The sequence below is a fragment of the Miniopterus schreibersii genome, assembly GCF_964146895.1.
Source record: "Miniopterus schreibersii genome assembly, chromosome: 12".
Classification (NCBI taxonomy): Eukaryota; Metazoa; Chordata; class Mammalia; order Chiroptera; family Miniopteridae; genus Miniopterus; species Miniopterus schreibersii.
The window spans coordinates 36,900,708-36,920,143 of NC_138112.1; the positions used below are offsets into that span (position 1 = coordinate 36,900,708).

The 19,436-nt window shown below is 50.3% G+C and overlaps 3 protein-coding genes across 20 annotated transcripts in view; 1 reads left to right on the forward strand and 2 right to left on the reverse strand.

Annotated features, from left to right (window-relative positions):
- NUMA1 (nuclear mitotic apparatus protein 1) overlaps positions 1–5,019 on the forward strand; it is a 71,440-nt gene extending 66,421 nt beyond the window's left edge. For all 13 annotated transcript variants that reach the window (XM_081155424.1, XM_081155425.1, XM_081155426.1 and 10 more), the window contains 7 exons: positions 678–924; positions 1,789–2,017; positions 2,633–2,769; positions 3,139–3,312; positions 3,542–3,658; positions 3,747–3,968; positions 4,314–5,019. In XM_081155424.1, coding sequence (XP_081011550.1) covers positions 678–924; positions 1,789–2,017; positions 2,633–2,769; positions 3,139–3,312; positions 3,542–3,658; positions 3,747–3,968; positions 4,314–4,325 — 1,138 coding nt within the window. In that variant the 3' untranslated portion in view covers positions 4,326–5,019. The remainder of the gene's footprint in view (positions 1–677; positions 925–1,788; positions 2,018–2,632; positions 2,770–3,138; positions 3,313–3,541; positions 3,659–3,746; positions 3,969–4,313) is intronic.
- A 1,651-nt stretch (positions 5,020–6,670) lies between these two features.
- On the reverse strand, positions 6,671–13,025 carry IL18BP (interleukin 18 binding protein). Its single transcript, XM_081155437.1, is given in 7 exon segments — positions 6,671–8,723; positions 8,725–8,759; positions 9,001–9,148; positions 9,229–9,352; positions 9,979–10,185; positions 10,827–10,910; positions 11,249–13,025. Coding segments are annotated over 6 exon segments (585 nt in total). The 5' UTR covers positions 10,855–10,910; positions 11,249–13,025; the 3' UTR covers positions 6,671–8,680.
- A 94-nt stretch (positions 13,026–13,119) lies between these two features.
- The window catches only part of RNF121 (ring finger protein 121), a 74,702-nt gene continuing 68,385 nt past the window's right edge, over positions 13,120–19,436 (reverse strand). For all 6 annotated transcript variants that reach the window (XM_081155436.1, XM_081155435.1, XM_081155432.1 and 3 more), the window contains 3 exons: positions 16,495–16,628; positions 15,929–16,030; positions 13,120–14,383 (listed from right to left, as the gene is read on the reverse strand). In XM_081155436.1, coding sequence (XP_081011562.1) covers positions 14,263–14,383; positions 15,929–16,030; positions 16,495–16,628 — 357 coding nt within the window. In that variant the 3' untranslated portion in view covers positions 13,120–14,262. The remainder of the gene's footprint in view (positions 14,384–15,928; positions 16,031–16,494; positions 16,629–19,436) is intronic.

Below are 19,436 nucleotides of genomic sequence, written 5' to 3' on the forward strand. Positions count from 1 at the left end.
CTGTTAGACTCTTTAAAAATAGTAATTCATTTAACAGATGAAACTGGGGCATAGCTATGCAGTCACTTGCTCAAGGTCCCACAGTGACAGAGCTTGAACCCAGGCAGCTTGGCTGAGTCCTTGCTTGTCACCACTCTGGTGCCTCTCTCAGATGTCTAGGTGAGAGGAGATGGCAGACCAGGGAAGGATGTGAGAGCAGAGTGGGGAGTGGTTAGGAGACTTGCTGACTGGGTTTGGTAGGAGAGAGAAGAGGTAGGATTGTGCCCATGTTCATGGCTGGGCAGCCTGGGTGGAGGCTACTCCTATTCTCTGATTTAGGAGATACAGGGGGAGGAATAGACAGACTTAGTTTGGGACATGTTCATTGTGGAGTAGCAGTGGGTGTCGAGAGAGATATCTGGGGCAGTGGACATATGGGTCTGAGAGGAGGATCTAGGAGTTGCCAATATTGAGTTCAGAGGGCCATGGGTGTGGGTAGGCTCACCAGAGATGGAGAATGAAGTGAAGGGAGGGCCCAGGTGAAGGGCTCTCCTTGATACCTTTGAAAACTCAGCACATGCGGTGCTTGACCTGGTCTGCTTATAATAATTGTAGGAATTGATCACTTTGGAGCAAAGGTACAGACAAAATGCTTTCTAGCCCCAAGAAAGGCATCTCATCAGATTTCTTTCCTATAGCAAGCTGCCTCGTACCCAGCCAGATGGCACCAGCATCCCTGGAGAGCCAGCTTCACCCATCTCCCAGCACCTGCCCCCCAAAGTAGAATCCCTGGAAAGTCTCTACTTCACCCCTATCCCTGCTCGGGGTCAGCCGCCCCTGGAGAGCAGCCTGGACTCCCTGGGGGACGTCTTCCTGGACTCAGGCCGGAAGACCCGCTCTGCTCGTCGACGTACTACGCAAATCATCAACATCACCATGACCAAGGTCAGGCTCCTGGGAGTGGGGCTGCAGGACAGTAATGCTCATGTCTTCTCAAGGGCATCTTTCCATTGGGTCCTCAAAACTGCCTGGAGAGGCAGGCAGGGCTCACCAGTCCCTATCTTCCAGAAGTAAAAGCTGAAATTCTGAGAAGGATCTTAGGCCTCGTTTATAGCAAAGGACAGGGCTGTAACTGAATGCCTATCTGCTGACTGTAAGGCTGGCGTCCTTTCCATGTGTAGCACTGGCCCTGTAGAAGCTGAAAGGAGAGAATATGGAGAAGTTGCAGCCCAACCTGTGCCTCCCAGCACACCCCCTGGGTAGCTGAGATGTGTTGTGGCTGCCAGTGGGTTGCCTGCCAGCGTGGGGGCTCTGGCCCGTTTCCATATTATAAGGTTAGGGAAGAGAGATGCCTTTGGTGCAGCAGGGGACACCTCTGTGTGCAGGGTGCCCCCTGCTACTAAGAAGCTGGAGAAGCTCTAAAACATGTTCAGGACCCTGGCAAGCTTGGGCTGGGGGACATGAAGGCCATGGGATGAGCCTGACGAGCTCAGGAGACATGGCTTCCAGCCCTGGCTCTCCCACTTCCTAGCACCTCACTACTAAAATAGTCTGATACATCCTGCCTTCTTCCCTCCTTCAAAGCACTGTTAATAGAGTCAGTGGGAAAATGGGTAGAAAAGAGTCTTGATACTCTCAGTACCATGTGGGATTCTGGCAGCAAGGCCCATTTCTTGCAGACTTCCAGGTAAGAACCTTGCAAAGCAGTCTGAGAACAAATGCTGTAGGATCTGAGGGGCTTCAGGAGGGGAAAAAGAATGGCAGGGAGCCCACTCCACCCCACCACAACAGAGTCATCCTTTCTTCCAGAAGTCAGATGTGGAAGAGCCAGACAGTGCCAACTCATCCTTCTATAGCACGCAGTCTGCCCCTGCTTCCCAGGTCGGACCGAGAGCCACCTCCTCCACCCATTCTCTAGCCCGCTTGAGCTCTCCCAATGATGGCAACTCAGCTCTGCTCAGCCTGCCTGGCTACCGGCCTACTACTCGCAGCTCTGCTCGCCGCTCCCAGGCCGGGGTGTCCAGTGGCGCCCCTCCAGGTAGGGGACTGTTCCCTAACCCTACCCAAATTATTAGACTAGAAGCAGATCCTGGCACAGGGAAAGGACAAGCATTTGAAAAACCCAATGCTAGCTTCCCAGCTGCCTTCCTGCAGCCTCAGGGCCTTGCCTGTCCAGCAAGGGGGAATCAGAAATGCTCATACAATGGGCGTGCGATTTCCAGCACTTTACTGAAGTTCAGAGGCTGTCAGGAGTCCTTCATGCCCTTCTCAGGTGGTAAGGGTCTGCCAAAGGGCCAAGCTGGCCAGTGTTTTACCCTCAGATTCTTTTTGGAGGCTCTTGTCCTTTGGGGACCCCTTAGGTATCAATTCCTGGCCCTCGAGTAGTTTCTCTTGGTGTCATAGCCTCTGCATATGACCTCTTTTGACCTCTTCAGGGAGAGAGCAGTGAGCTAGCTTCTGTGAACCCTGCTCCTGTATCTGCAGCTTTGAGCAGGACTCTGGGCTACTGGGCTTGAAGTCCATGGGACAGGTGGACAGGATGGTGGCAGCAAAGGCTGGCAAGATGACAGGGACAGTGGGCAACCTTCTGCCTCTACCCTCATTCTTCCTGGCCTTCCACTCCCACTTGCTCCAACTTCCCTGCCCACCCCAGGAAGGAACAGCTTCTACATGGGCACTTGCCAGGATGAGCCTGAGCAGCTGGATGACTGGAACCGCATTGCAGAGCTGCAGCAGCGCAATCGAGTCTGCCCCCCGCACCTGAAGACCTGCTATCCCCTTGAGTCCAGGGTGAGCTCTGGGGTCACCTCCATAGGACTGGCCCACACTGGCTCACTTCTCTCGACATTTCATCCCAGTTCCACTTGCTGACCTAGCTCAGGAGGCCTAGGTCTCTGGCCTCCTGAGGAGGGTGACTAGATACTTCTAGTAGAACAGCTGGCAGGGAGGGAGCTCGGGGGTGGTCACTGTGTGTGGGCAGGACGTAGAAAGGTCTGCTTGGAACTCCTATGACCATTGTGCAGGGGAAGACAACAGGTAGGGAGTCCTTTTACAATAAGGCTTCAGCTGTCCCATGTGCCAGGCCAGTGAAGAAAGTCTGGGGCAGTCCTGTTGCATCTCCAAACAGCCTGAGTCCACTGACCACTCCACCCTATGCAGCCTTCCTTGAGCCTGGCTACCATCACAGACGAAGAGATGAAAACCGGTGACCCCCAGGAGACCCTGCGCCGAGCCAGCATGCAGCCAACCCAGATAGCTGAGGGCACTGGCATCACTACCCGGCAGCGCAAACGGGTTTCCTTAGAGCCCCACCAGGGCCCTGGCACCCCTGAGGTAGGTGACATTGGCTCCTGTGTTTTATTCTAGCTAACAGCCTGCCAGGTCAGGGCCAGCTCACCAAGTTTGAAAAGTGGATTAAAGGGCAGGCTTCTGGCTCTTGGGAGTGGGGTGGGGGCTGCTGCTGCTTGGACAAGTTGACTTAAAAGTTCCACTTAGTTGAGACACCTGGCTTTGGATGTGAAGTCCTCTTGCTGATGTCTGCCTAACTGGCCTTTTCCCCTAGTCTAAGAAGCCCACCAGCTGTTTCCCACGCCCCATGACTCCCCGGGACCGACATGAAGGGCGCAAACAGAGCACTGCGGAGGCCCAGAGGAAAGCAGCCCCAACTCTTGGTAAACAGGTTAGTTGGGAGCTGAAGGGAGACACTAGAGCAGCAGGTTGGCCTGGAAAAGCAGCAGTGAGCTCCATTTGATAGCGCTTCCCCACAGGCTGACCGCCGCCAGTCCATGACCTTCAGCATCCTCAACACACCCAAGAAGCTCGGGAATAGCCTTCTGCGGAGGGGAGCCTCAAAGAAAACCCTGTCCAAGGCCTCCCCCAACACCCGCAGTGGAACCCGTCGCTCTCCTCGCATTGCCACCACCACAGCCAGCGCTGCCACTGCTGCTGCCATCGCTGCCGCCACTGCCACTCCTCGGGCCAAGGGCAAGGTGGAGGCACTGATGGAAGGGGGAGGGTTCAATTCTCAGAAAGCACCGTGGAAGCATGGGGCAGCTTCCAGGGCAGGGCCAAGCTAGGAGGCTGGAGGCTAAGCAGGTGCTCCTTGTCTTGGTCAGTGGCTTATTGAGGAGACAGAAAACTCCATTCCTACTGAGAAAATCCAGAGCTGCTTAACACACCCAGCAACTGATAACCAGAAGGTTGATCTGTCCAGGCCCACATCACAGAAGGGAGACTAGTCAGGGGGCTATGGGAGCAGGAAGAGGTCTTCGTAAGTCAGCTGGTGCAGGCCAACATCAAAGTCTCATCCAGCCATGTAACTGTTTCTCTTTCAGGCAAAGCACTAAAGGACCAGTACCAGTGAGTGGCCCCACCTGTGTTCCTGATGCTGCCCTTGCTTGCTCCTCCTACTGTCCCCCTCAGTGCCTTCTCAGCTTCCAGGCCAACAGTGTGGCCAAACCCCTGAAGACAGTGATGCCTGACACACCTTGGCCTGGTACCTGGACCTTTACCAGAGCCTTCACTAGGTGAACAGATGTGACTTCAGAGTTGGCCTGGAGCCTGGACAGTCTAGGTCCTCTCCCTACCTTGCCTCCTGATGTTTTTGCGAAGCAAAGTCAATTCTCCATCACAAGATTTGAGGCTGGTTTTGAATGGGCCCAGCCAATCCTCTTCAGCCTCTGGATCTAGAAGGGACCATTGGAGGAGCAGGCCCTGGTCCCTGCTATTCCTGGTGGCTAGGCCTAGAAGGGGCCCTTGCTCTTAAAGTCCAGGACTGGACGTTGACCTAGTGGGAGCACCCCACCCCCGGATGCTCCCACCCATCTATCCTCAGTTGCCCAGAGGATGCTCTTTTCCAGGAAAGCCAGGCCCACCAGGGTAGGGGAGGATGGGGGGCAACCTTCAGTGGCAAGCTCATACCCTGCCTTCTCTAGACTTGTGCTGGGGTGGGATTTGGATTGATGGGAAGGTTTTTAAGGGCCAGGGATGGATCTTTTCTAAATGTTATTACTTGTAAATAAAGTCTATTTTTCTCCCTTGGCTGCTAAGCTGCCTGATCTGTGTGGGAAAAGAAGGGAAATCTGGGCTCTTCAGAGCATACCTTTGTTCCTGCTTAGGCAGGAACAGATCACCTGCCTTCTTTTAACACATTATATGCGGGAAACATATTTATACGTTTTACGTTGACTGGTAGTAGAGCGTGCAATAAAAACTACCCGCAAACAATGTGTTAAGTCCCTTCTCCTGGCCTTTCTGGGGCCAGAGGATCTTCTCATACTCTCCCATTTCTGGCCTCTGCTTGTTAAGCATTATGGACTATCCTCCTCTGAGAGACTGTGTCCTCTGAATCCCTCTTCCCACAGTCCCTCCTAGAATGAGACAAGTTCTGTGAATGGGAGAATGGCCTAAATGAGATGTCAGCATGACTCTACTGAAAAATCATCTATGAATGGCTATTGTGGGCCCTGCTGGGTGTGACAAAGATACAGCTGTATATCAGAAGCAGCCTCTGTCCATATCCCTTCCCTGGGGCAACTGATTGAAGGGGAGGGGGGAATTCAGGCATAGCTTAGATATTAATAGGTTCAGTTCCAGACCACTACAATAAAGTGAATATTGCAATAAAGCGAGTTACAAATTTTTTGGTTTCCTGATGCATATAAAACTTATGTTTACATTAATTATACTGTAGCCTATTAAGTGTACAATAGCATGTCTAAAAAACAATATATATTAATTAAAAAATACGTCACAGCTAAAAAATGCTATACACCATCTGGGCTTTCAGTGATTTGTAATCTTTCTGCTCGTAGAGGGTCTTACCTCAATAAGGGTAGTGGCTGCTGAAGGTTGGGTGGCTCTAGCAATTTCTTAATATAAGAAAATGAAGTTTGCCACATTGACTCTTTCACGAATGATTTCTCTGTAGCATGCAACAGTAGTTTCTTTCAAAACAGAAGTCAAGCCCTGGCCAGTGTGGCTTGGTTAGGCATAGTCCCATGCCCCGAAAGGTTGCTGGTTCGATTTCTGGTCAGGACACATGCCTGGGTTGCAGGCTTGATCCCTGGTAGGGGGCAATCAGGTGGCAGCCAATCAATGTTCTGTTCTCCCATCAATGTTTGTCTCTCCAAAAAATTAAAATTAAAAAAATTCTAAAAAAAATTGGAGTCAATCCTCTATTTTTTAAATTGATTTTTAGAGAGAAGGGAGAGAAACATCCATCAGTTGCCTCCCGCACACGACCTGATAGGATTAAACCTGCCACCCTTTGGTGCGTGGGACGACAATCCCAACTGAGCCATGCTAGCCAGGGTTGGGGTCAGTCCTCTCAAACCCAGCTGCTGCTTTATCATCTAAGTAATACTCTAATAAATCTGTTGTCATTTCAACAATCTTCACAGCATCTTCACTGGGAGTACACTGCAAGAAACCACTTTGCTCATCCACAAGAAGCAATTCATCTATTAAAGTTTTATCATGAGATTATAGCAATTCAGTCACATCTTCAGGCTACACTTCTAATTTTCTTATTTTTCCACCACATCTGCAGTTACTTCCTCCACTGGAGTCTTGAATCCCCTCCAAGTTATCCATGAGGGTTGGAAACAACTTTTTCCAATCTCCCGTTAATGGTAATATTTTGACCTATTCCCATGAATCACTAATGTTCTTTTTTTCTTATTTTAAATATATCTTTATTGATTTCAGAGAGGAAGGGAGAGGGAGACAGAAACATCAATGATGAGGGAGTCACTGATCAGCTGCCTCCTGCACACCCCTCACTGGGAGTTGAGCCTGCAACCCGGGCATGTGCCCTGACTGGGAATTGAACCATGACCTTCTGGATCCTAGGTAGATGCTCAACTGCTGAGCCACGCAGGCCGGGGGCTAATGTTTTTAATGGCATCTAGAATGGGGAATCCTTTCTAGAATGCTTTTAACTTTGCCCAGATCCATCAGAGGAATCACTATGGCAACTATCGCATTATGAAATGTATTTCTTAGGATTTGAAAGTTGAAATTATTCCTTGATCCAGATTGCAAAATAGATGTTGTTCGCAGCGTGATAACAACATTAATCTCATCGTACATCTCCATCAGAGCTCTTGGGTGACCAGGTGCTTGTCAATGAGCAGCATTAATTTGAAAGGATTTTTTTTTTCCCCTGGGCAGTAGGTCCCAACAATGGGCTAATTATTCAGTAAATCATATTGTAAACAGGTGTGCTATCATACAGGTTTTGTTGTTCCATTTCTAGAGCACAGGCAGAACAGATTTAGTACAGTTCTTAAGGGCCCTAGGATTTTCAGAAGGGTAAATGAGCATTGGCTTCAACTTAAAAGTCAGCAGCTGCATTAGCTCCTAACAAGAAAGTCAGCCTGTACTTTAAAATATATGTTTTTTATTGATTTTAAAGAGGAAGGGAGAGAGAAGCATGAATCGGCTGCCTCCTGCATGCCCCCTACTGGGGATTGAGCCTGCAATCTGGGCATATGCCCTGACCAGGAATTGAACTGGCAACCTCTGGGTGCATAGGATGATGCTCAACCAACTAAGCCACACTGGCCAGGACTCCTTTGAGACTTTGAAGCCAGGTATTGACTTCTCTCTAGCTGTAAAAATCCTAGATGGCATCATCTTCCCATAGAAACCCTTCTGGCTGTTTTATTTAGGTTGAAAATCTGTTAAGTGTAACAATCTTCATTAATTACCTCAGCTAGATCTGCTGGATAACTTGCTGTAGTTTCCACATCAGCACTGGCTGCTTCACTTTGCCCTTTTATGTTATGGGGACAGCTTCTTTCCTTAAACCTCATGAACCAACCTCTGCTAGCTTCCAACTTTCCTTCTGCAGCCTCCTCACCTCTCAACCTTCATAGAATTGAAGAGAATTAGGGCCTTGCTCTGGATTAGGCTATGGCTTAAAGGAATGTGGTCGGTTTCACCTATCCAGACCACAAAACTTTCTCTGTATCAGCAATAAGGTTCTTTCGCTTTCTTCTTAATGCATTCAGTGGAGTAGCACTTTCAATTTCTTTCAAGAACTTTTCCTTTGCATTCACAATTTTGCTATTTGGTACAAGAGGGAGGCCTAGCTTGCAGCCTATCTGGGCTTTCAAGATGCATTCCTCACTAAGTTGGATCATTTCTAGCTTTTGACTTAAAGTGAGAGACAGGTAACTCTTCCTTTCACTAGAACACTTAGAGGCCACTGCAGGTTATTAACTGGCCTAATTCCAATATTGCTGTGTCTCAGGGAATAGGGAGGCTCAAGGAGAGGGGGAGAGACAGGAAACAGCTGGTCAGCAGAGCAGCCAGAACAAACAATTATCAACTGAGTTCACCACCTTATAGGGGCATGGTTCATGGCACCCCAAAACAATTACAATAGTAACATCAAAGATCACTAATCACAGATCATCATAACAAATATAATGATGATGAAAAAGTTTGAAATATTGAAAGAATTACCAAAATGTGACATGAAGTGAGCAAATGCTGTTGGAAAAATAGTGTGACTAGACTTACTCGACACAGGGTTGCCACAACCTGCAATTTGCAAAAAATGCATTATCTGCAAAGCACAATAAAACAAGGTATGCCTATACAAACATAACATATAAGTTGATGCAGACTGTGGCCTGAGCTGACAGAACCTAGACCTAAATGAAGAGATAGCGTTTCACCCAGGCTTCAGAGTTCACCTGTCAGGATGATGAGGCAGAGGGGACGCTCTGAAGGGTTTCTTGAGTGGGGGGCATGGTTGTCCTCAGCCCAGCCTGGAGAAGTAAAGACAGACAAGGATCAGGGCTAAGAGAGGAGGGATATCTCATCATTTTCCTCTAGGCCATGCCTCCTCTGCTTGTGTCCAAAGTCCTTTTTAGTTTCCACCTTGGGCCGGGGGGACTTGCGGGAATGGTAGTCATTAGCTAGAGACTACTCTGGGCGGAGCCCATTTTTTCCTCCCACACTGGAGCAGAGCTCCTCCCGGCCCTGGAATCCTCCTCTCAGGTTCCTTACCAAGAGATGGGCCAGGACAAAGGGACGCTGGACAGTGTGCTCGGGATCCATGAAAACACAAGAAAAGTTGGTGCTGCGCAAGGTGGGGCTCAGCTCCTCCAGCACCAAGGCCTTCCTTAGTTGAGTGGTGGTGCCCCTGCGCTCCTGGCTGCAGCAGATAAGAAAGGGCCATGAGAGGACTGCAGGAGGAGGCCTCCCTCCTGCGGGCCTCGCCACCATGCCCCTCACCTGGTGCTGCCTTCCCACAGCCGGCCTGGGAGATGCTCAATGAAGGAACCATTGCCCAGCCAGTAGAGAATGCTGAAGTGGTGGAAGCGGCTGCAGGCGGTACAGGACAAAGTGAGAGTTCCATCTAGGGGCACAAGCGGCTGTCAGCCCTTAGCCCTTCTGTAGAGCAGGCCCTCCCATCATCCTGTGGCCGGCCCACCCTGCCCAATGCCACAGTCCCCATGACCCAGGAACCTAGAGTGCTGCTTAGCACACCACCCAGGTGGGAAAGTCTGTTAAAGTGGAAGCCCGAGGCTGAGCAAGGAATCTGGGGACAGGTCCTTGGTTCAGGTGATTACTCCAGAGCTTGTTTATTCAGGATGACCTTTTCTAGTGCCCAGCTTCAGTGACTCTAGGACCCCCAGCCAAGGAGGCAGCCCTACTAGCCACTGCTCCTCTGAGTGGGCTCTAAGAGTAGAGGCTGGGCCTTGAGTACACTGCAGTCCAGGCTCTGGGCATCCTCTCACCTTTCCTTGTCTGAATTCTCTGTCCCATTCGATAGAGAGCAGGGCACTCTGCCCATACTCATGATGCTGGGTGGGACACAGAGAATGCTCAGTGCTCAGCCAAGCTGGCCAGGTTGGTGGTGGGCTAATAGCAAAAGGGAAGGGGGGGTATATTCAGGAGTCAACCCAACCCTTTTACCCCATGCTGACAGCCTACCCTCCAAACACTGTGCCCTCCTGGGCTTTCTTCAAAATTGCTCCTTACTTAGTGCGACTTCCACTTCTAGCCAGATCATCTCCAATGCTGGGCACTGCTTAGCTCTTGGGAGTGTTGAGGGGTGGGTGAAGGAGTGGCCCTTTGTGATCCCAGCTGAGGCTGTAGCAGCTGTGATGGTCTGAGGTATGGGTGTAGCTCTCGCCAACTGGGAGCCGATGTGGGCACACAGGAACAGGAACCACAAAGGGCTGGGGTCTGGGGAAAGTACAGTCACAGGGATAAGCAGCTGTCAGGACTGCCTGGGAATGCTCAGGACCCAGGCTTGGGTCTTAGCTGAAGAGGGAGTTGCTGCCTGGATACAGCTCTGGCCCAGAGATTCCTGGGCTCTGCCTATGGAATTGGAGGGGCAGAAGGACCCTCAGAGCCTATGTCCTGGCCCTTTTTGAAAGGACCACAGGGTTCTAGCCAATTTTGCTCAGTGGTTACAGCGTTGGCCCATAGACTGAAGGGTCCCGGGCCAAGGGCATGTACCTCTGTTTCGGGCTCAATCCCCGGCCCAAGTCGGGGCACATGTAGGAGGCAACCAATCAATGTGTCTCTCTCACATTGATGTTTCTCCCCCTCCTCCACTCTCTCTGAAAAGCAATGGAAAAAATATCCTCCGGTAAGGATTAAAAAAAAAAAAGGAAGGAGCTCGGGGAGATGTTGGAATGGAGCCAGAGCCACAGGTCTGGACAGAGGCTGAAAACAGCAGTACAGTGGGAGTGGAGTCACTTGGGGGTTAAGGCTTGGGGCAACCAAACTGCTCCATTCTGTCCTCAGAGCTTCCCACCGCTCTACCCCCCGCCCTCCCCCTCCCTCCCTCGTTGGCCCCCATGCACAGACCCAGGTCCTACCTGGTGTTGAGTTCTGTCTGGCAGTCATGATGTGCCAGGAGCTGGAGTGCCTGGCTCTATATATGTGTGCAATGACCTCTTCCTCTTTGGGGGCAGGCAGGAATGAGAATGGTGAGTAACTACTTCTCCACATCTCAGAGGCTGGCCTAGATCCCAGCCACGTGTGGCCCCCTCCTTCCTGTAGATCCCACAGCCCCTCCCTAGGTCTAACTTGCAGTGGACTACCAGGCCCCTGCCAGTAGCTCCTGGAAGGCAGGCATGTGGCAGAGGCTCTTCAGCCTTAGAAACAAAGCCGGTCACCTAGGGACAGTCTTTCCACACCCAAGCTCTTATCACCATTAACATGCTAGTTTTCAGTCCAGCCTAACCTCTTCCGTATAGGGACAGAGAAACTGAGGCCAAAAGAGGGGCCAGGGACTTACCTAGTCACAAGGGGAGACAATGCTCTCCTCACTGCTGGAGCTGGTTCTGGGAAGGACAGGATCAAATGAAATCATTCTGGGAAAGCACTGGTCTCTATTTCACTTTCACTATGATTCTAACCAGGGGATCAAGCAGGCTCTTGGATACTACTCACAGTGGCCAGGAACCTTCTTGCTATTTCCTAGTACCTCCTACTCTCCAACCAGTATCAGCCTGGGTAGGGTCTTTAGTCCACCCATATCCTCACCCTCCCAGGGTCACATTAGTATGAACTAATCAAAGAGTCTCTCGCAGATCAACTCTTCCATCCCAGCGAAGGGTCAGAACTTTAGTATCCATCTTTGCTCCTATATGAGCAGGCCTCCTGCTTCCTCTTTCACAATCACATTGATATTCAAGGGGACAACTCTCCTAGGCACTGCGGACCCCAATGTGTTGGATCAACTTGACCATTTCATGTTCAATGTCACTGCAGCCCACCCACACCCAGATCTTTCTCAGGCTCTCCACTCCCCCAACCACTAGGCCAACAGCCACCCAGAACCACAATGAACTCTTCTCACCTCTCTCATCCCAGCCCCTTGGCCAGAGATACAGGTCTAGGTTCCCCAGGAAGTCTAGATTCCCCCAACCTGGCTCCCAAGAAGCCTGAAGAGCCCTGCTTTTCAGAATCACCCTTCTCAGAGCTCCGCAGTTCCACTCCGCTGCCTGGTCCGACTGAGCCATGCCACGGGAACTGCGCTGAGCGCACTTCAGCTTCTCTGCAGGACCTTGCAGAGCCATGCCCAGAACTTGAAACTGGCTCACTGGCTTGAGCAACACGAGTCTGGTAGCCAATGGGACAAATGGAGCTGAAACTGTGGCAAAGCCAGGATCAGGGTGAGGTAAGGCACCTGGGATGCAAAATTGCTACCCACTGTCAGGGTAAGGGAGGTAGAAAGAGCAGGACTGGTGATCCAGTGTATGTATGTACCAAGTGTGAAGGACAAAACCTGAGTGACTGATGTTTGTGACTTCTGTGGTCAGTAGGTTCAGGGGGATGGGGAAAAAGGGACGGAGGCCAGGACACAGAACTGGCTTTAGAGGATGTCAGGAACATTGTCTGCTGCAATTCCAATGGGGTTTTACTAGTGTGGACACCAGACTCATATTCCTAATTTAAATACAGGGGACAAAGTCACACATTCTGTTCTCCAGGGCTCTACTTTACATTTCCAACTCTCAGTCCCTCCCTTACCTCCTATCCCAGGAGGTACTAGGCTGCAGGACAGAGGGAAACTCCTCCCAGCACCCCAGCAGTTAAGTCAGGGGGCAAGGCTGCCCAGGGCTCTGAGAGAGTCCTTTCAAGGATAGGAGTGGGGACAAGAGAGAAAGGAGATAGGATAGGATCTACTTCAGTGTGTCAGCAAGACCAGAGTTGGGCCACTAGGAGGTCATGGGACTCAGGACTGGTGAAACATGAAGAGTCTTGGATAGCCTGGCCTCAGCTTCTCACATGAGCCTGATGGGATTGGGGGACACAAGTAAAAGGGTGATCCCTGGACCCTTCAGCTCCCCTCCAGCCCCCAGTCCACTCTGAGGATAGGCATGAAAAGAGGGGAGACTGTGGGAAGCCACAGCTGAGAATGGCCCTGAGAAGGGGTGGTGGCAGGGCACTGACCTCAGGTGGTGAGGACACAGCCACCCAGTGATGCTCCAGGGCCCCTTCTGCCACAGGAAAGGAGCTTGGCATTCCACCACTCCCAGGGATGCTGAGCAGGGCCAACCCCCAGGGCCTCAGCTCTCAATCAGGAGCAGCAAAAGGCAGCCAAGGCAAGGCATCCCTGGGGACCCCAGGGAAGGAGGTGGGAAGAAGAAAAGCAAGATGATGTTCAGCTTTCCAACCCAGCTCATGGAGCTTTATTCAAAACGAAGTGACAAGACCTTTCTTGGTTCCTGCTGCCCTGGAAGGGTTCAGCCCAGCTGGGCCACGTCTCCTACGAGCCCAGTGTGGAAGGCCCATGTTTACCCTCCCACATCCTCAAAGGTCCTAGGACTAGGGCTGGGGCCTCCCTGGAACCCCTTTTCAGAAGCTATACTCACCCGGGCCTTATCCTCCTCCCACACACCCCAACTCCCACTGCCAGGGCCAGGCAAGACCAGCAAACGACAAGGCTGACGTAGGGATACTCCCTGGCTGGGAATCCCCTGCCAGCTCCAAGGGAACAGTCTCACATGTGTCACAGTCCCTCTGCCGCATTCATTCAGACTTACGCACACAAACTGTCACTCAGGCGTTTAGGGAAGGAAGTGATGTGGCAGAATGGCCTATGGCACATATGGCCACTTCCGGGTACAAGGGGCCGTCAATCACTGCATCCCCCATGGCCTCCGTTCCTGGCTGAGTACAGTCCTGCTCAGGGCAGGTCACCCAAACTGCTCCTGCTTCTGGCTGCCCCCAAACAAATCCTCAGTGCATTCTGAGGTCCCAAGGCTTCCCTCGCTGGAAAAGTCACAAGGTTCCACTTGCCTCAACCAGCCTATGGCTCCTGGACAGGGGAAGATAGAAGACACCTCACCACACAGTACTCATCTGTGGCACCGGTCAGAGGGCTTCAGCTCTTCCACACTGGGTGTGCCAGGCTTGAGCCCCAATGAGGGAACGAAGGGAAGGGGGTGGGCTGAGGCTCTCTGCCAGAGGCGAGAAGGCTCCTTTAACTCAAAAAGTTTTCGACTCTGCTCCCGCCCTGCTCAAGCAGGGAGGGTAAGGCCTGGAGGAGTTGGGGCAATTCCTATGCTCCACAATAAAAAAGGTTTTTAAATATATTCATCAAAATAGTTTTCTTTTAAAAAGCCCCCACTGCTGACAGCCCCACTGGCCAGCTCACCATCATAACCCTCCCCTGCCCAGACACAGCCGGAAGGGTCCTGAGTGGCCCAAGTGCCCCTTTGAGTCTTTCCCACCCAAGAGGTCTTGAAGGGCAGGAAGGAGTGTGCCCTGAGGTCCATGGTGGGTGGATGCTCTTCTGCCTGATTATTCGAGGCCCAGGATGTAGTTGATGCCTTGTACCAGGCCAATGATGACGGGCTGCCAGGCTACCAAGTAGCGAAGCCAATCCAGCAGTTGCCCGTACATGACGTGGGGCCTCTCCCAGCTGCCAGTGTGTTAAAGGAAAGAGGCTGTGCACAAAGCTGATAAGGCTGGTCTAGGGGATGGTCAGAGGGTTTGCCCACATCCTCCCTGGGACTGCCCACACTTTCCAGCTGCTTTCTAGAAAGCCCTGACAGCCTTTCTATATTGAAACAAAGCACTGAATCCAGAGAGCAGGGAAAGGAGGACAGAGGGGCCAGTGCAGATGGGAGTGGAGAAGTGGAACTAAGCTCTCCATGACTGACATGCAAGGAGGGTCGACCATGGAACAACTTCTCTAGGATGTAAAAAAAACATGGCCCGAGACTGTTGTAAATATACCTGTGACAATGGCTATAGGGAAGCTGGGAGTTAAATAAGGTAACCTGAAGGTTCTTTTAATGTCCAATTGGAAGGCTGAGGTAAAGAAGAGGATGAGTCTAGGGACAGAGGCAGAAGGGAACAAGAGCGAGTCACAGGGGATAAGCCCTGGCAGAGGCCTAAAGGAATCTCCACCCAGAGGCACTAAGCACCAGGCCCTATTGAGGCCAAAGGGCTCTGGAGATAAGTTCCTTTCATTTTACAGGTAAACACTGGCAAGACACCTGGAAAGGGAGCCTGGGATTCCAGGTCTGGGGAAAACACAGGCTGACCTCCTGAGACTGGGGTGGATCCTCTTGAAAGGCATCAGAAAGAGCAGCCTGGCCTAGTCTCTGAGAATTAAGGGGAGCCCCAACCATTAGCTTGACCGCGGTGTTACTTAATTGTTCCTAAACTAGTCCCTGCAAGAACCAAGCAAGGAACCTAAAAGGGCCGGTCTCCTGTCCAGGGACTGTGCAAATGTACTGGGGATGCAGTGGCTCCCATGCAGCCCAGCTAGTGTTCAGGGAATAGAGAGAAAGGGCAGCTGGGAGGAAAGGGGAGAAAGCTGGGTCTCTGAGTCCCAGAGTGAAGGGGGCGGGCAGAGAAGTGGCTGGGCACTTTCCAACAGACAGGCTGTGAGGACAGTGAGGAGGGAAGGCTGGCAGGGAGGAAGTGGGAGCTCAGAGAAGCACAAGTCCTGTGTTGATAGTGGATGGGAATAGGGAATCCCTCAGCCATCCCTGCACCTACAGACCCTGCACAGTTGGTCTCCAGCCCTGCAAATCATAGATAAGGCATCACCGTCCATTAGTTATGTAACCCTGAACAAGTTATTCAACATCTTAGCTGTTTCATCTGTAAAATGAGACTATTACCCAGGTCATAAAGTTGCTAGAGGATCAAGGGAGATTAACATGAGTAGAGCACTTAACAGTACCAGGAACACAGTAAAACAAGCAGGAAGTGGTAACTGCTAAAACAACCAACTTAGACTTGAAGGTTCCAGAGCTATGATGAGAAGCTGAGGTGTTAGTCCTGCCCTATGTTCCAACCCCAATTTTCTTAGACCCGAGGCCAAATAGAATGGAGGACATGTACCAGGTTGGGGGGAGGAGGGAGGGCCCCAGGAGGACACAAATGCAGGGTCACATTGGCCAGTGCTTTCTTTCCATTGCCCACTCCCAAAAAGAACCCAAACAAAGGATACGGGTTGCTGAACATCCTCTTGAGGTCTACCTTCTCTTTGCAGTAGGGACACGTCTGCTTCTTTCCCACAATGCACCAACCGCGAATGCAGAACTCGTGGAATCTGAGCACCACTGGTCAAGGGAAATACTGGTGGGCAGCCAGCTTGGCACCCAGCTCTGTGTCGGTCTTAAGGTGCCCGTGCACTAGCTCTGGAGAAAGGTTCAAAGGCTGGCTTCACCTCTTATCTGCTGTATAAACTTGGGCAAGTCCCTTCTCTCTGAAACTATTTGCTCATAAGTGAAGTGAGAATAACTACCTTACAAGGTTGTTAGGGGGCAAAATAGGGACAATATAATACATGGCACAGAATGGGAGCTGAGTAAGTACATGACAAATCTTAGAGGGTTATTCAGGGGGATCTGATTCTGAAGGCTGCAGCTTCTACTCCTGGGTGTCGGCTTCTCTAATGGTACATCACCCAAATGTCTGCCCTCTTGTGACTCCTACACTCAAAGGTCGGGGCAGCACGCCCCCTTCCCTCCCTGACTGCAGTGTGCATGTGACCCAGGAGCTCCAGGCGGATACACATGATTGCAAGACAGCCTGTACGTGTTCTCGATGATGCCCTCTTCACTGACATCCACAAAGATCTGCTGCCCACACACAGCACACATGCTGTCCGAGAGGTGTTTGGTAGGCATGCCCGACTCGCTGTAGAACTGGGAGAGAAGAGCACAAGGGAAAGACAGGAAAGATGTGAGAATCAGCTAAAGTGGGAAGCTACCACAGAGACCTTAGGTCTTCTGGAGAGAAGGCAAAGTGGCAGGGGGAGGTCACAGAGCTAGGAAACATCTATACACTAAATTGACCTCATTCTTGCTGGGTGAATAGGGAGAAAGGGACAGACTGGAGATGAGTCAGGAAGTCAGATCTAATAGGACCTGAAGACTGGGCTGCGTCAGCATCAGGGACAAGGAGAATGGGAGGGAAAAGGACTCAGGGCTGGTGACCAGGAGCTATGTCAGGTAAGCTGTGGATCTATCAGACATGGACAACATCTCTAAAATTCAAAAAGGAAATATGCAGAGCAGTGCTGTTTTGGTGATAAGGGCATTCTCAGACACCTGTGGCCACAGCAAAGGAGGTTCAATCCTTTTGGACAGCATTTGGTATAATATCTCAAACTGTCACACACTTTCACCCATTAATTTCACTTCAAGGAACTGAAAGAAAGAAATACAAATGTTTTCAAAAAGCTTCATGCAGCCCTGGCTGGTGTGGCTCAGTTGGTTGAGCATTTTCCCATGCACCGAGAGGTCACCGGTTAGATTCCCTGTCAGGGCACATGCCAGGGTTGAAGGCTTGGTCCCCAGTAAGGGGTAAGCATGAGGCAGCCAACTGATGATGTTTCTCTACCTTTGATGTTTCTCTCTATCCCTCTCCCTTCCTCTCTCTCTAAAAAGCAATAAAAACGCCCTAGTCAGCTCTGTGGTTAGCAATGGCCCGAGGACTGAAGGGTTCGATTGCAGCCAAGAGCATGTACCTTGGTTGCAGGCTCAATCCCGAGCCCCAGTCAGAGCGTGTGCAGGAGGCAACCAACCGATGTCTCTCTCTCACACTGATGTTTTTCTCTCTCCCCCCTCTCCACTCTAAAAAAATCAATAAAAACATTAAAAAATAGTTTTAAAAAAAACAAAAACAAGAAATGGAAATAACCATAAAGGGAAATAAACAAGATAAGAATGCCTAAATAAATTATGGTGCACACTCAAGGAAATAAACAGGCAGCAAGTCAACTGAAGCCTGAGATAGAACATTGTGAAAACAGGGAACAAAACTGGAGGCACAGTACGACTGGTACCATATGTAAAGACAAGCTCCTCCCTACCCAAAGGAGAGAGATCAGAAAGAAATATATCAGAATGTTCACAACAAAGGTGTTTTGGTAGTAGGATTATTGATGATTTTTCCTTTTGCCTCCTTTTCTGTATTCAAATTTTCCTTAATAAATATATATTACTTTTAAAGTAACGATTATTTCTTACCATGCTTAATTATAATGGATAACCAACTCCAGGCTCCCAAAAGATTCTAAATTTTGCATACTTTTCTTGTGGTTCATTGTTAAATAGCTACTTATCATTTCTTCCTCACCCCAAGGGGAAAAGACTTGAAATTTTCTAAGACCTGTATTTTTTTTTGTTTTAAAAATTGTGATAGCCCGGCTGGGCATGGCTCAGCAGTTGAGTGTCGACCTCGGATCCAGGCGATTGGGGTTCGATTCCCGGTCAGGGCACATGCCCGGGTTGCAGGCTTGATCCCCACTTGGGGGCATGCTCAATGACTCTCTCATCATTGATGTTTCTATCTCTCTCCCTCTCCTGTCCTCTCTCTGAAATCAATAAAGATATATTTTAAAAATAATAATAAATTGTGATAAAACATAAAATTTACCATTTTAACTATTTTCAAATGTACAGTTCATTTTAAGTACATTTACATTGTTGTACAAGTAATCTCCAGAAATTTACATCTTGCAAAAAATGTATAATGGAGTTTTAAAAAGCCTTTGTACTTATTATTACAATTTTACCTGCACCCATAAAGTAGCCTTCGTGTATTTTCTTAATTGAGTTTGCTCTGTTTTTCCCTTTTGATTCCAAACAACTATCCTGTGAAAAAGCCAGAGCCCTGAAGCTGGGTGAGGACCAGTAGAGAAGGGAGGGAGGGCATGGGGTGCTGGGACGGGCAGTGAGGGAGGAGACAGTAGAATGTCGAGCAGACACAGCTATTCTGCCAGAACCTCAGCTGAAGCTGGAGGCTGCCCTCACTCCAAGCTGCCTTTCTGAGGAATGGTTTCTGTTGGCAATCAGAACTGCTACCTGATCCCAAGAGTCCTCAAAGGCAGAAGGCAGAGCTGCCATCCTGTCCCAAGAATCCATGAATACAGAGCTCCCTGCCTTTACCCCCACCTCACCCTTGTGCAAAACTGTGTGAAGTGGCTCAAGGTGAGCTCACTTACTTTCACAGAACACCAGAGAAGCCCAGAGAAGCAAAGAAACAAAGGGGGACCAGAACCCAGACTCTGGTTCCTACTCAAGGTCTTCCCAAGGGGTTTCATCAATATTTGCTGAATGCTGCAGGAAGATCAGCTACTTAACTCCCTGGGAGCCAGTTAGTCAAAGGTTCTGATTTATCAAGAGTGCAAAAGGCAGTGGGAAAGGATAAAAACTAGAGTCAGAGGGCAGGGCCAAGGCCCACAGGAGTCCACTAACCACACAATTATCAAAAGCTGGAAGATTAGTGTTAGTACTGGTGGTGCGGAGAGAGACCTTAAATGCCTTTCCAGAGCTCAACAGCCTTAGGGCTCTGAAATATGTTCTGGCTTAGAACTTCTAGGCACATCAAATGAACAGAGAAAGATCAAACGGCCTGGGTCTAGCTCTGGTACTAAGTCCCTATTCAATCATGTAGCACAGGAACAGGGCCACTCCCTCTGGCCCGCAGCACTGGCAGCAGAAGTAGGA